This window comes from Sturnus vulgaris, chromosome 2, assembly GCF_052056855.1.
Source record: "Sturnus vulgaris isolate bStuVul1 chromosome 2, bStuVul1.hap1, whole genome shotgun sequence".
Taxonomy (NCBI): domain Eukaryota; kingdom Metazoa; phylum Chordata; class Aves; order Passeriformes; family Sturnidae; genus Sturnus; species Sturnus vulgaris.
Genome location: NC_142244.1, coordinates 94,672,587 through 94,688,137, shown reverse-complemented (window position 1 = coordinate 94,688,137; position 15,551 = coordinate 94,672,587). Strand labels below are relative to the sequence as shown.

At 37.7% G+C, this 15,551-nt stretch overlaps 1 protein-coding gene across 5 annotated transcripts in view; it reads left to right on the top strand.

Annotated features, from left to right (window-relative positions):
- Positions 1-15,551, top strand: part of ARHGEF7 (Rho guanine nucleotide exchange factor 7) — a 114,331-nt gene that overhangs the window by 65,457 nt on the left and 33,323 nt on the right. For all 5 annotated transcript variants that reach the window (XM_014883223.2, XM_014883226.2, XM_014883227.2 and 2 more), the window contains 3 exons: positions 146-240; positions 525-620; positions 6,583-6,705. In XM_014883223.2, coding sequence (XP_014738709.1) covers positions 146-240; positions 525-620; positions 6,583-6,705 — 314 coding nt within the window. The remainder of the gene's footprint in view (positions 1-145; positions 241-524; positions 621-6,582; positions 6,706-15,551) is intronic.

Below are 15,551 nucleotides of genomic sequence, written 5' to 3'. Positions count from 1 at the left end.
GATAGTTGCATTTTTAAAGTAGGAACTCTCATTTACGTTTTTCTTATGCTAAATAAATCTTAGTATACTTTAAAACTTCTATTAATATTAAACTTTTAGTGATATATCTTAAAAACCACTAATTAGCAATTGTCATTTATTGTAGGTGCTACAAAATATATTAGAAACAGAAAATGAATATGCTAAGGAGCTACAAACAATGCTTTCAAACTACCTGCGACCATTACAAGCCAGTGAAAAGTATGTGAGTTTGTCCTGTGTTTCAATTTAAACTTGAGATTTCTCAGATGTTGGGGAGGGTTAACGTGGTCAAAATGTCGATGTTAGTGTGAATTTACCTCTGAACTGTGTGATTCTGAGGCAGGGATTGCTTTTATTCATTTTGCTTGCTGACCGAAGCAGTCTGGTCCTTGAGAACCAGTCTAAGAACCAATAAGCATTTTCTTTTATTGCAATAGATAGTATTAATGCACAATTAGTCCATAGCTGCAAACCTAAACATGTTTTATTTGCTTTGGCTCCAGGTTAACCTTGACAAATACTTCATATTTAATGGGAAACCTGGAAGAAATAAGTTCTTTCCAGCAAATGCTTGTACAGTCTTTAGAAGAATGCACCAAGTAAGTACCATGCACACTGGATAGAGAAAATGCTAACATGCAAATTTCTATTACTTTACTTGTTGCATATTTTGTTGGGCATGGTTTTTTTTCCTTCAAGAGTTGTTGTCAGAGCAATACAGTAATAGATGTATGGAGACTATATTGATTGTTTGTACAGATACATATTGGCTCTAGGATGCAATTGCAAAGGTAGAAATTTTGATACACTTTAGAAGAAATTTTGAATTTTCATGATGTGAGTGCATACCAGTAGGAAAGTGGTGGTTTTGGGGGCATGAATTTTAAGTATTTTCTTCAAAGTAAGAGAAAGAAAGAATGGAGAAACCTTATGTGATGGTGGAACAATGGAGAAGGAGGTAAGTGATTTGGCTGAAGGACACTGTGTGAGAGTGCTTGTACTTAGTATTCTTCTGGCCTGAACAAAAGTGGTCATCAAAGGGTGCTGGGAGAGGTCTGCAGGATAGGCAGAGCAACCTGGATTAAATAAAACCCTCAAATGCTTGCCCTGCACCATATAGGAAGCATGGAGCACAGAAAGAAAGGCATAAAGACAAGAGTCCTCCTTCCTTAATTTAGGCTGAAGTGGTAACTCAGTATTTTTCAGCTTGTTACCTCAGCAGTGGGGTGTGTAACAAAGAAGGTGACCATATTGCCTTTGGATTGTCCTAACAATTTTCTGAAATTCTACTGAAAATGTCAGTTATATTCCTAACCTCAGTTGTGTCATTTTCCTTGCCTTTATCCTAGTTTTGTCTGACCACATGGTGAGCTAAGGCAACTTCCTAATCGTAATTGTCTTGATTTCTGCCAAATTAGTAATTTGAATTGCTAGTGAGGGCTTACCAAGTTTCAGTTTTCTGTGAGAACGAATTAATGTCTTGGATGGAGGAGAAAATACCTCTTTTGGCAACAGTGAGCTTTGGATCACCTCAATATGTCTTGTTTTGACCTCTCCCTCCTCTCCCCTGCTCTGTGCAAGAAGCAGCCTTGTCATGGCAAAGTGTAAGCTGCATCTCCACGGGGCAGTAACATATGCCGAGTACTGTTACTGATTTCAGATCCACTCCCTCCCACCACCCTCCTTCTGTCCCTCTCTCTGCTCGAGATAGCTTAGAGAGAGGGGAAGGGAGGACGTGTGTAGTTCAGATGGCAATTTAGCAGTGTAACAGAAGCATTCTTGAAATGGTCTGTGTCTCATGCTGTGACAAAGGAGCATAGTCATTCTAGCAAGTTTGGCTTGTTCAGTTAATGTCTAAATCTCTGCAAGTGTCCATTTGTTGACATGCTCAAATGTTTCCTTTTGTTTCTTGTCACCACTCTGTTGTCTCATTTACTTGTTAACTATGATTTTGTTTCTTTGTATCAGAAGTTAGGGAAAGTAAATTCTTTGCATGGAACAGACTGTTATCTTTAAAAACTTCTTTTAAGGTGGTCTTAAAAATGAGTGGAAGAAAGTACATTCCTTTAAACAAATATTAATGCAAACTTCATTTTAACCTGCAGTGTAGGTTAATGTGATACAATAATGGAGCTTCATGCTCAGAAAGCTTCATTAATAACTCTGCTTGGCTTAAACTCTTTTAAAGCAGCTTTTCATAATGTCCTTTATTTCTTCTTTCTGCTGAGTGAAATGTTGCTGTGTAATAAACTAGGAACATACTGGACACTAGTAGGTGGGCAGAGAAAGGATGCCCTAGAGTTACTCAAGTGTTATTGCAAACATTTTGTCTTATTTTCATTTCATAAATATGTTAATCATGCTGAGTTGTATTTTCAGTTTAATTTTCATCGTAGCACATTAACTTGTGCATACAGCATCCTCCTGTTTGGAATCTAATCCACTAATCCATCATGATTCTTGTAATGTAGAAGAATGCTGGCTCTGCTGCCTTTTATTTTTTGTCATTTTGCCATGTTTTTTGGCTGATGAACCTGTTCTGTAAACTCGGACTGGCTCTCAGGCTGAAAATAAGTTTATAATTTTATTTTTTGGCAGAGAGCTCATAGTTCCATTATTGAGGTACTTCATTGCAACATCCAGTGTGTTGTTTGATTTTTAACTTGACATATCAGAATGACCAAATGCTGTCATCCTGCGAGTTATAATGTTACCAACGTACCTTGCTTGACAAATTCCTTTTCTTGGGCATGAGAGTTAAATGGTTTTTGAATTCCACACCCACCTTGAGACAGTTTGTCATTTGAGTTTTCTCTTTAACAAATCGTGGCATATACTTCAGTGGCAGAAACTTTCCTGTTCTTTCCTCCTTTTTCCTGTACCATTTAGGCTTATTTAATCCTCAGGGTGTTAGACTTTTTGTTTGGTTTTTTTTTTTTTTTTCAGAGCATATGCTGTAGTGGGTTCTTTGTGTGTTTTGGGGAGAATGGTTATTTGAGTGTGGTTTGTGTGTGCCATGCTCCCATCCTGCCCACAGCCTTGAATGTTTTCTGCTTCACTGTTGAAGGTTTGTCGTCTTCAAACTTGTGCAAGTTGGGGTTATTTCCACCTTTGTAACTTCTCTTCTTAATTTACCAGACAAAAATGGTGTATGGAATAAATCTAACTAGCATTGAGTGAGAATCTTCTAGCTGATAGGCTTCAAAGGTGGTTTGTTTTTTTTTTTTTTTTGGCTGATCAGCTTCCAGTACACTTGGTTCATGGAGGGAAAAGAACTGTAACAGACAAGGCAGATGCTGGAGTCTTCAGCTGTGAAAGAGCAGATTTCTGACAGTGAAACGTAGCAAGAGTGCTCTGTGCTCTGGTCTCTTGAAGACAAAGTGGTCCAGTGCTCTAGGTCTTATTCCAGGTCTGTGGTCCTATGCCAAAGATCAGTTCTGCAGTAGTTGACAAAGCAGAAGAGTATGTGTGAGCAAAGTCAGTTCCATCAGGTGACCTCTGGCCTGATCTAAATGATCTCTAGTGGAAGTATTGTTCTATGGGTGTTTGTGTAGCAGGAGAGTGAACCTGATTTGATTTCCTGCTCTAGAAAAGATTATTCAATTCATCTGGAAGTAGAAGCTGTCAGTCCATGGCTGTATTCTCATAAGGAGGGACACATGACACACAGGCTGGCTGGTGACAGCAGCCTACATGGACTGCTAGACGTCTCCTCTGTAGCAAACTGAAGTCTTTTATCTAGTATCACAGGCTTACCTCCTTGCCCTGTAGCAGCCATAGCTGGGGCTTGTCCTCTCTTTCCCTCACGTTCCTGCTCTTGCAGTCACAGTAACTGTTGTCTTGTTCTGTGTTTAAGTGCAAGCAGATACTTCATGTTTGGGATGATCCTGAGGTGGAATGGAATTTAAGAAAACCCCAAGCAACAAAAACAGAGGGGAGAGGTCAGAGTATGAGGGAGAGACTATTTAAATCTAGTCCAAAACTCATTAGTATTTCAGGTTTGGTTTTGGAGTGCAGATGCAAATTAAGTCTGTTAAGTCCCAGTATCATTCTTTACTTTTGGTTATCATGAGTATCCACAGAAATAAGGCTATTGATATTAAGGCAATTTGAACTCAGTGTCCTTAGATATCCTGAAACAAACATGCATAATAATTGATGGCTGAGAGCTAAGGCAATTAGAGAATTAGGGAAAGGTGTGGTAGTGAAGAGGGTGGAAATTAGACTGAAGAATTGTGAATAAATTGAGTAGTGCCTCAATTTGTTAAAACAGTAGCTCAGAAAATTGCAAAGAGGCCCCTTATTTCAGTAACCTTTAACTGTGAATAACTTTCATTTTCTTCACAAACTTCACCCTTTGGAGTTCAATTGCACTTAATTTTTATTTCTTTCTTCAAATTACCATGTTAAGTCTCGAGAAACAGAACTGATAGATGTTGGATGCAACTCCAACAAGCAGACAATGTTAGGTAATTTAGATGTAGTCACATGGTGATTCCTCTAGTGTATGTACAACAGCAGAGGCTTTGTAATGGTTCTTTTGCATTTGCAAGTAAAACTAAAGCATATATCTGGCCGTTTTTTAACTGAAGTTAACTTAAATATATGTGTAAATATTTATATGTGATTCCCTTTTAATTCAAGTGCCAAATATTAGAAGAATGTTGGGATGATAACTTCAGAATAAATTGTAAAATAACTATGGTCTTTATGGAACACATTAATTACTAGAAGGTTTATATGATGCAGTGATAGGCATTAAATTGTTGGCTTTTTCAGCAGGTAAAGGAGGTAGTTTATCTGCTGAAATAGAGTACGTGCAACTAAAATGCATGGATTAGAAAAATCAAAGGGGATTAGTTACCACCCCCTTACAAAGTCTAATAAACATCTTTATTCAGCAAAGAATGTGCAGTATAAAGTGGCAATGCATGTGCAACATGTGATAGAGAATAATGTCAGTCTTTGATTCTGCTGAAAGAACAGCAGACTGAGAAGACACAGATGTCTACTTGGTGCAAACAGCCGTAATTCACCCTCCACCCCCATCACTGCAGTATGAAACGGGAATTTAACCATTTTTAGCAACTGTTTATTGGAGCCTCTTGCTATTTAATACTGAGTTAGATGCCTTGAGTATGTCTTCAGAGTTTGAGACTTTGGCTGCATCTATTACTCGAAGAATGTATTATTAGCTCATGCAAGATTTATTAAAGGAGGCCAGCTGCTAGGCAGGAAATGCTGCTTGGCAAGACTGTAAGAATAGCATTCCCTCAGTATGCTGGGGAATGCCCTTGGTTTTCCCCTAAACACCTGCAAAAGCAGCCACTCTATTGACTTCAGAATTTAAACTTTTAAAAAATAAAAGATGCAGACTTAAAATGTGAGCCCTAGCCTTTGATATAAGGAGTGTTGATACTGTGACCTGAATGTGTCTGGTGTGATGTGCTAGCTGGGGATTCAGCTGTCATTTTCTGAGTGTCTGTAACAAAGGTTGCTCTCAAATCAGAGAGTGTGTTTCCTCTGACTCACATTTGGAACACCTCTGCAGTCAATTTTTACTTCATTTTGGGTAGTCTTCTCATGCAGAGGGACTGAACAGCTTAATAGGAGACAGACTTACTGTTTTGGAACTTTGGGGAGAATTTCTTGAGATTAACTTTGAATTTTGACTGCTATGAGCAAACCTAAGGACTGGGATAAGAGGACTGTGTTTGAGAATGGGAACATCCCCTGCTTGCAGGAGTGGTTGTCCTGGAAAGCTGAATGGTTTCTTTCCTACTGAAGTTCACTGGAGCACCTCTCACTTTTTTCTAAAGGGAATATGCTGAATATTGATGTTTAGGAACTTTATTTACATGTCTGGGACAACTACAGAAAATACTGACTTTAAAATTTTTTTTTATTTTCAGGAAAAAAGTATTCTTACAGAAAGAATTGTTGGAACTTATGTTAGAATGAAGCTCTTTGACTGTGCTAACATTATGTGCATTGAATACTCAGGGCTCATTTAGCTTTACAGCTGATGTGAAGAGTGAAGTACTGGTTTTAAGAGTAGCTAAAAAGATTAACAACAGCAGTAAAATCCACTGTCATATCTTGCAAGGAAGCAAAAATTCAGCATATTTATACTAGGCAATGCAGCCTTTATGAAGGAGAGGAAGTGCTTGGAGAAATTGAGACATTTCATCTTGCACATGTTGTACAGTGGTTTAGACCAAGTGTCAGGAATAAGTTTGAAATCTAGGACTGATGAAAGCTAGTGGCCCATCTTCTGGATAACTTCAGTGTGGGTTATACAATTGTCCATACAGTCTTCTGCTGAAGAGGCTTAGTCCTTCAAGTGTGAGCTGCTCTGTAGAGAAGAAGAGATTTGTCCCTTCTGTTGCCCTTATGTTATTGCAGAAATCCAAAACATGGTCCCCTACCAGCCACTGTGAGGATGATTAACTCTGCCCCAGCCAAACCCAGCACACAATATACACTGCTTTTCTGGGCTTTAATTTAGTTCTCTGTCTGGTTGATATTACAGTATTTTCATCTCTGTTACTCTGTTTTTAGGTTGCCTGAAGCTCAGCAGAGGGTTGGAGGATGTTTTCTAAATTTGATGCCACAAATGAAAAGCTTATACCTTACATATTGTGCGAACCACCCATCAGCAGTAAATGTTCTTACAGAGCACAGGTATGTTAACTTTGTGGTCTTTAGAGTCTGATATAAAAATATATGCAACATAAACTTCAGTTGTAAAGCTGTGACATCTCTTTTGATATGTTTGGTGTAATAGAACTTGTTTGAGAAAAAAATTACATTTTTTTTTAAAAAGGCAAAATACCCCATAAAACAAAGCTGTTTCATGTGATCAGGACAGCTTGTCAGTTTTGGCAGTGTATTAGCAACTCTTTGAGAGAATTTTTTCATTGAAAGAACACATGCTGGACCCTGAATATGTAAACCAAACTTTACTGATTGTTGTCTTTGTTTTGAAAATGTTGCAATCAAAACAAGTTTGTGAAATTATGGCAAGACTGACATGACTTAGGCTTCTTAGACAGTTGCTGCATTGTAACTTAGCCCTGTAAATGTCTGTGTATACTTCAAAATGTGTTATACCCTTAGCTTACTTTTGGGTGATATGAGAAAAGTGTGAGTTTTACCAAATTTTTATTTTCTTTAAGAACTAGAATGCTTACTTAACATGGTGTAGGTTGTTCAGCTTTTGGACAGACTTTAAATTTGCATAGAAGATGCCCTGTATCACCTTGAGGAAGAAGTATTGAGGCCAGAATTTGATTAAAATAGTCAGCTTTCACAAGCTTTTGCTATATACTTGTATTCTGATGACCCTCATGCTGAAGCAGCTGTTAGTTTGGGGTTAGATGTTAGTTTTAGCTGTTATTTATGCTTGCTTGAGGTGCAGACAGAACCATGACTTCTTCTTGGAGGTTAGCTATAGGACAAATCCTAGCAGGATATATGTTCTTTTTGCATCTCACACCCCTCTCCTTTTTATCTTGTTGCATTGGACTAAAGAAAAGATATTTTGTACTCTTAACACTTAGAAAACAGAGAATCACAATAGATTTTTTTTCCTACAGTTTTAGCTTCTTTCAGGAAGTCGAATTTCATTTTAACAGCAACGTTATGGCATGTTTGTGAACTTTACTCATAATATTATGAAGACAAAAAACCTTCTAGTTACCAAATACTCTGAACTTTCACTTGTGTTATTAATATAGGTAACTATGTTACAACCCCAACTGGAAAAATCAAGCTGCAAATTCACATTACAGTATAGGCAGAAACAGGGTAAGTTTTTGTCATTAAAATTCGGCAAGACAAAAATATTTTTCAACCCTCCTGATGAAATCTCTACTTGTTTCCTTTCTTTCAAGTGACCCTCTTCTTAGTACCATTTTCTGGAAAAGGTTTTTAATGCTCTTGGGCTTGGAATTTTTTTTTTCTTTGTTTGAGTCTTTATTCTCTTTTCCAGAGGTCTGGGATTTAACCTATAGATGGAAGATGGCATGTGACAGCAAAGTGATCATCTACATTTCTTTAGATTCAGGGGTATCTGTGAAGGATTATCTCAGAACTCAGAGAAACAGTGATAGAAATGTGAGGGAGGAAAATTCTTTATTCTGCAAATGGAGAAGAGAAGCATTTCTTCTCTTTCATGTTTCTTTTTGTGTAAGATGTCCTAAGAAAAATTCAGCTTCAGGTCTCCAGAGTAAACTTGACATTAAATCCTGGTGGAGACAATATAAGTATAGAGGAGTTAAGTAATTTGGTTGTGGAAATTTGTTCATATGAGAACTCAGGGGAAGAGAAGATGAGATACAGACAGACAGTTTTCAGTTTAATGCTATTGTGTTTCTAGGCATGAATCAACAGAATTGCATCCTATTCTTTCTAATTACCCCAGTTTTATTATTCTAATACCTTAATTTTTGTTGTTCAACATTGCTGTAGGTAGCAAGTGGTCTGACTAAATATTCTGCTTGAGGCAGCTGCCCTGAAGAAATCAGAAGGTGGCTTTAAGCAGTTCTGAATCTCTTCCTCTCAGAATGTCAGAAAACTTAATTACATTGTTTCAAAGCAAGAGGGGGAAAAAGAAAAAACAAACTCCTTGGAGGCATGAGGAAATGTAAAATACTCTTAACTGTCTCTGTCTGTTTAGCTGAAATTATTTTAGTGTGTAAAAAAATCCCCTACAAACCTTGATTTTAAAATTGCTGTGATGTTTGGGATAACCATGATTGTAGTAATGGTGAAACAATTACACTGCAGTTTATACTGGGTAAAATACCAAGGTTTAAGGCCTTTAAGAAAAGACAATGTTAGTTGGCTGTTTTGTCAATTTTATTTGACAAAATTTTAGAAGAGGGTCCAAACGTATGTATTTTAATACTAGCAAAAATAGAGCAAAGAAATAAATGTTAGTGGAATATTTGGACTTTAATGCCATGTTTGTAGCATCTCTGCTATTCAGTAGCATTTTGAAGAAGAAAAGGGAACTATCTGAAGCAGTTTGGTTTGGAACATGAATTCTCACTGTCTGCAGAAGGTTATTTCTTGCCATGAGCTCTGTGCAATTCATAAACTGAACACATTTGCAATAACTGTACCTCTGAAAGCCTTTTTATGAAAAAACCTAGCAAATTCTTATATCACAAAATTAGTATATTCTTCTCAGTTTATTAGGCTGCTTGTTTTTCTGGGAACCCATACCAACAAAAACATCTGGATAATTGCTCTAGATGAAGATTAAAAAAATTATAAAATATACTACTTTTATTATTTTTTCCTATCATGGGCTTAAGGAAATTGGCTGAAGCATTAACTGTATTCGTTCTTCAGAGTGACTGGATCACTTACATTGAAATTGTAAGTAGTTGTCTGGTTTGGTGGAGCATTACATGTGAGGGTTTTATATGTCATTTTCTGAGCTATCAAGGGTGCTCTTCAAGCAGTGTTGTAAGACCTGTTACAATGTTGTTAACACCTTGTAAAGGCTCTGTGTGTATGCATAGGTAAAACGTGATATTAACGTGCTCAGAGTTACTGTGCACTTCTAGACAAAAACTTTGTTTGAATAGCATTCTAGTGAAGTAGATTCTAAATAGCAGTCCTAGGGATGGAGTTGGAGATTTAGAAGGGGCATTCCACTGTAACGTGGCTGTCTTTTTTTCCCCATTCTTTTAAATGCCATCCAGTATGAATGCAAATCTATTTAAACGTTATATTTTGTAATTTGCTTCATGATCATATGCAGCAGCAAGATGGGGGCTTTTATTCAATTAATACAGAATAAGGGTTTGTGTATGCATGTATGTGCATGTTTACATAAATAGACAGTCTGGGCCAAAGGGAGTCAATTATGTTATTTAAAGAATAAGATGTTTATCATGTTCAGATCTTCAAAGACACAAACATCTTTCATTTAATTAAGTTGAATTAATAATAGTCAGACTATTAAAAGACTATTAAAGTCATTGGAGACCTGAGTGTATGTCAACATGAAGAAATGGGAATAAAACCTAATGCAGCCCTTATATGAGTTCAGATTCCAGAGCTTTGTGTTTCTGAAGATATATTTGCCTCTGATAATCACAGGAGCAACAAAATCTTTCTATTAAGTTTGGGAACAGATTGTTTTCTTAGTTCTGGTTGTGACTTTAAAAGTTTTATCCAGGTGTTAGATTTGGTGTGCTACATAATTTCTCCGTTTTCATACTGTCTTCAAATTTGGTTGGTACCTTTTTGTCTCGGGAATTATTTTGGAGCTATTGCATACTTTTTTCCAGAGTTTAAATTCCTTCTGCTTAATGAATCAAGGTTTTTGAAGGATTAAGTAATTTTTCCTCAGATCTGTCATTGTATCTTGTAATTGTGTCTTAAGCTGCTGGCTAGAGCAGAAGGGGTGGAGTTTGCTGGGTATGATTGGGTGGTGCTCTGGCAGAGCTCAGAGATTTGCATGATCTCTTCTCATAGTGACTGTAGTGCCACTGTTCACCGTCCCTTTTTTATTTACTTTATTCCCCAACAGTCCCAGCTTTTTGATTCTATTGTATCAGGTTTGGTTCTACTATTTAGTTTTGCTTGATGATCCCAGTTCAGGTCTAAGGGTAGGTGTTCCAATATATGATGTTATTTTAGGAGTTAATTTTGCTTGTTGGTGAGAGCAGTACTGCCTTGAGGATGTAGAGTTTAGTCAAACTAGCTCTTTTCCCGTGTGTGCTTCTGATCATAAACATATCCTTGCCTTCCAGTAGGGAGCAGAATGAGCAACCAAAGGCATGAAAGAGTGAATTTCCTGCAGATTAAAAAACACAGTTGGATACAAAGTGCAGAAATGGGTAATTGCAGCAGGATAAGGAGTGCCAGGATGATGAAATGTTACCTAGCTGGGAAAGATCACAAGCAACAAAGTTCAGTGCAACAAGGAAGTCTAGCAACAAAAAAACCCAAAACAAACAACAAAGAATAGCAGGCTGAAGCTAGGACTGGGATTTCCTATGGACTGTATCCAAAAATGATAAGAGGAAAGGTATTTGTATATAAGGTTTAGTGAAATTTGGATAACATAATTTAAAAGAGCAAATGTGACAGACCTCACTGATCAGTGGACAAAAAAATTCTTTTATGGAAATATGGACAGTACAGACCCAATGTAACCAGCATCAGATATGTCATTTTGGAAGGGTAGAGTGGGGTGTTAAGCTTTTTTGCTTTCTTTAAACAGCAGTACATTTTTAAACAGACAGAAGAAAAATCTTACCAGAAGAAAATTTAATTTGATGAAAAGGCAGTTGAAAATTACTGACACAACCCTGCTTTTTTTTATTTTGCAAAGTGGCAAATATCAAGCCGGTTCTGAGCAGCAAGAAAGGTATTCACAAATCTTTACTTGTTAAAACATTAATTTTGCTAGATTCTTCTGTTTTCTTAGATAATGTGTCCCAAACATATTCTACACTTGCATCACAAACCTAGCAGTCTGGATAAAATTTGTGGAGCTGGAACATCACAATTACTTTGAGTAACTGGAGCATGAATACAGATCAGCTTGAGTCAGAAAACTCTTTGTGCCTTCCCCACTTCGGTGGATTCCCTGAGCCTGCAAGTGTGCAGGCTGATGTCATAGCCTGAGCAACAGTCCCCGGGAGAGGAGCTTGACTGGGAAGTTTAGCCCTAGGAAATTGGAAGCTGCAGCTGAGGGACTGCTGAGCTAAGCTGTGACACGAAGCTCGCAAAATGCGGTGCCTGTGTGCAGTCCTCAGACCCCTCAGCAGTGACAGCTCGTGCTCCATCTATGACAAACAGAGACCTCCTTCAGAAGTGTAAGTTGTGATTTTAAATGTATACATTTTTAGATCTTGGATCTGCTTTCCTCAAGGTTCAGTGGCTGTATTTATTTTCCTTCTGTTACTTGTAGGAACATCTGAACTTTTGTTTTCTTCCCTCTTTCAGTGTGATTTGCAGCTTTTGAGGCAGCTGTACTGAGATTTGAATTTATTAATAGGTCTTAAAGACACTTTTCTTGGTGACCTTTAGAGTATCTCAAGCTGTGAACTAACTCTAGTCTGGAGTGGGGAGAACTCTTCAGCTTGAGATTTCAGAATAAACGAAGCACAGCACGTTTGTGTGCTTCTCTGCATTTTATTGTGTAAAGTGACGCAAGTAGTGAATTAAAGTCTCATCTGCCTCTTTCTGAAAAGCTACTTGCTTAGGCAGTTGTGACTGAGTTGATGATTTAACTGTTGAGAAGATTTTCCTGTTCAGCTAAATGATAGCTTTTTATTAAAACATACTCTTAGCTGTGGGCTGGAGTTTCATTTAGCATATACTGCCAAGGAGACTGTGGTACTTGCAGGCATCAGTTGAAATTATGACATGAAAGAGCCATTGTCTTTGGCAAAGCAGCTGACACAGACTTTTTTTAATGTTGCAATTAATTTAAAAACTGTTGTGAGCTGTTGTCATGTTCGAACAGTAGTTTAATCCGCTCACATGTTTTTGAAAGTAAACCCTTCCATTATGTCCTGTACTGTTATTTGTCTTTTGTGACTAGATGAAAGACACTCACTTTGAGCTAAAGTAGCATCCACATTTTGATGGATATTTTATGTCCACAAAGCTGCAGAGGTGCCAGGTTGGTATAGCATGAGCGGAATGCTAAGGTGGTCTGCATGATGGAACTGCTCAGATAAAATTTTGGGTATTATTGCATTAAAGGAGTGTGTGCTTGTGTTCAGACTAGAGATTGAACAAGCAGGCATGTCAAAACTTGTCACAGGGAAGTGTAGAAGTGTATGAAAGAAAACATTGTCCTTTTGGGAACGTTGGGAGGAAAACTACGTCATTCAGTTTTAATTGCACCTATTAACACTGCTCCCTGTTAAAGGCTTCCTGATGATGCCATTGCTAAGCCTGTTTTTCAGGGTTTCAAGTGAGCTGAGGTTTAAACTTGCTCCATAGATTCCTATATTGTGATTAAGTAAAAAATGATGATCAACACCAAGTGTCACTTGAGCAGAGGATGGCATAGCCACAGAATGTTTAGTTAAAGGGATTGCAGAGTGCACAGTGAAAACAAGATAATGCCAGGTTTTTATTTCAGGTTTCCAAGAAGTCAATTTTAATTCAAACTGTAGTGAAATTTTCCACTGTTTTTTTTCACACACCTGTTTCATAATGCTGAAGTTGAAGAAATGGAACAACGATAATGAAAATCAGAAATGTGCATATGGGTGAAATTGTAACCAAAGTTTCTCCTACACTAAAAGCATTAAAATTAAAAAAAATAGGGAGAGGGAAGTTCAAGTGTTGTCTGAGTGGATAGCTCAGCAAATACTATTTGTATAATGCATTTGTATGCACCCAAAGTATGGAGATGGCTGAAGTCATTAGGAATGCAGGTTTTTGACCCTTAGCAGTTTAAGGGCAAAAATAAAGACTATTAAGAACAGTGTTAAATTGAGTGGCCTGTGGTATTTGAGCTACAGAAAATGCAGCTACGTAGGGATGAAAGAGAATCTGTGTAATACGCTTATGGATTGTGCTGCCTGAAGTGAGGGAGAGTAGTAGATACTGTAAAAGGGCAGAGTTGATAGAATGAGGCAGCAGGAGCTGTGTCAGACTGAAACAAACAAAATGCAAAGAATGAGTTTGAACAGCTACTTCCTCTTGGTTCTTTTAGGAAATGCCTTTAACGTTAAGAAGATGAAATGTGATGAAGTATCAAGTACTGTGTGTAACCTGCTAATTTATGATGCTGAAATGAATGGGGTGATTACAAGTGCAATGAATGGATAAAACAAAAAAGCAAGGACTTGCCATGTGATCAGTGCCATATGCATAGGGAATTGAAATTTAAAACCACTGAGTGCCTTCCACAGAAGGGCTTTCCCAGGTGAACTTTGGTAAAGCTTCCTGTGTAAACTGGATGTCATACCTTTATTATTAACTGGAAACAGTTTCTTTTCCTTTTAACTGAGTCAGGAGAAGAGGAGGTGCCCCCACACTGTAGTCATTCAGACTGATGTTTCCATGAATTACCTGAATACTTGACCTTGAAGTAGCTGATAACACCATAAACCCAAGACAGTTACAAGTCAAAATCTTTAATCTTGTTCAGGGTGCCGCTGCAGTCAGCTGGCAAGTTCTGAAGTGGTGTGTTTTTATGCTAAACAAGGGCTGACTGTGATTAAGGAAGTGTTAGGCAAAGTAGGTCTTCAGCCTCTATATATTCAGAGCTGGCCAGGTTTACTTAATTTTAAATTAAAGCTCAAAAAGTCCTCGGGTTAATGTGTTGCATTATTATAACTCTTCATACACGGTATTGTAGGAAGTTTTTCAAGGTGTTTCAATTTTGGCTAAAACCTGTTTGTCACAAGCTGATTTAGAAGGCCTGGAGTTGCTGATACATCCTGCTTAGGAGGGATGCAAGGTCTTTCCCAAGTGTGCCCAGCCCTTCTCTTTGCATCTTAAAAATGCACAGCAGATGTTGAGAAATCCCCTCACCCTCTTTCTCCGCTCTGTAGTTAAATGTAGCTGAAATGGCACAAACACATACACTGAGGAGAGCCTCAGAATGGGGACAGAAAGCTCTTCAAAGAGGTGATGCAAAATGGTGATGGACCTGACAATTCAGAAACAGTGCTGGATATACATAAGCAAGGTAGCGTAAGTAGATTCCAATGAACTAATCTGAAGACACGTAAACCTGGAGTAAAGTGTATGGAAAAGTACCTTCTTTTCTGTGAACTGGGGGAAACTTTGGTATCTGGGAGGTGAATGATCCAGGTGGGATGGTGGGTAGACCACCTATATTGCTATGGGAAGGTCACAGTTCATAGAACTGTAGAATCATTTAGGTTGAAAAAGACTTTTAAGATAGAATCCAACTGTTAACCCAGCAGTGCTAAGTCCACCACTAAACCATACCCCTAAGCACCATGTTTGTGTTCTTTATCTATTTGGACAAATGACACTGATAAGCAGTGTCACTTGTTCTGAAATGGGAAGGAATGTGTGTGTCTTGAATGCAGTAAGATGTTACATTTTTAATAAATGACTTTCTGTATTTCTTTTATTTAGAATTTTGCTTTTAGAATTCTGTGTTCTTTGGCAACTTGTATTTTATGAAGCCTGGCAATAAGCCCAGATGCTGCCATATCTTCTATACCGAATGGAGAAGGGCTCATTTTGTTCTTGGTGATTTAAACTCTTGAAAACTCCTCCACCACAGTCCTCTAAAATCTCTGCATTACAAGCAGAAGATGTAGCTATTTTGTTTCCTTGATAGCAAAGGGAGCTGAAATTCTCAGATCTGGTGTTTTAACTGAATTGCTATAAAAGTTGAAGGGCTGGGCTAGTTCTGAATTATTCAAATACCAAAAAATATCTGGAGAGGGGAAGTAACAATTCATGATATGTGGAGAGAATGGATTTCTTAATGGCTTTGCTGTGGAAAGAAGTGTGTTGTATAAGTCGACACTTAATGAAACTCTAGCCCGCAAGAGAAT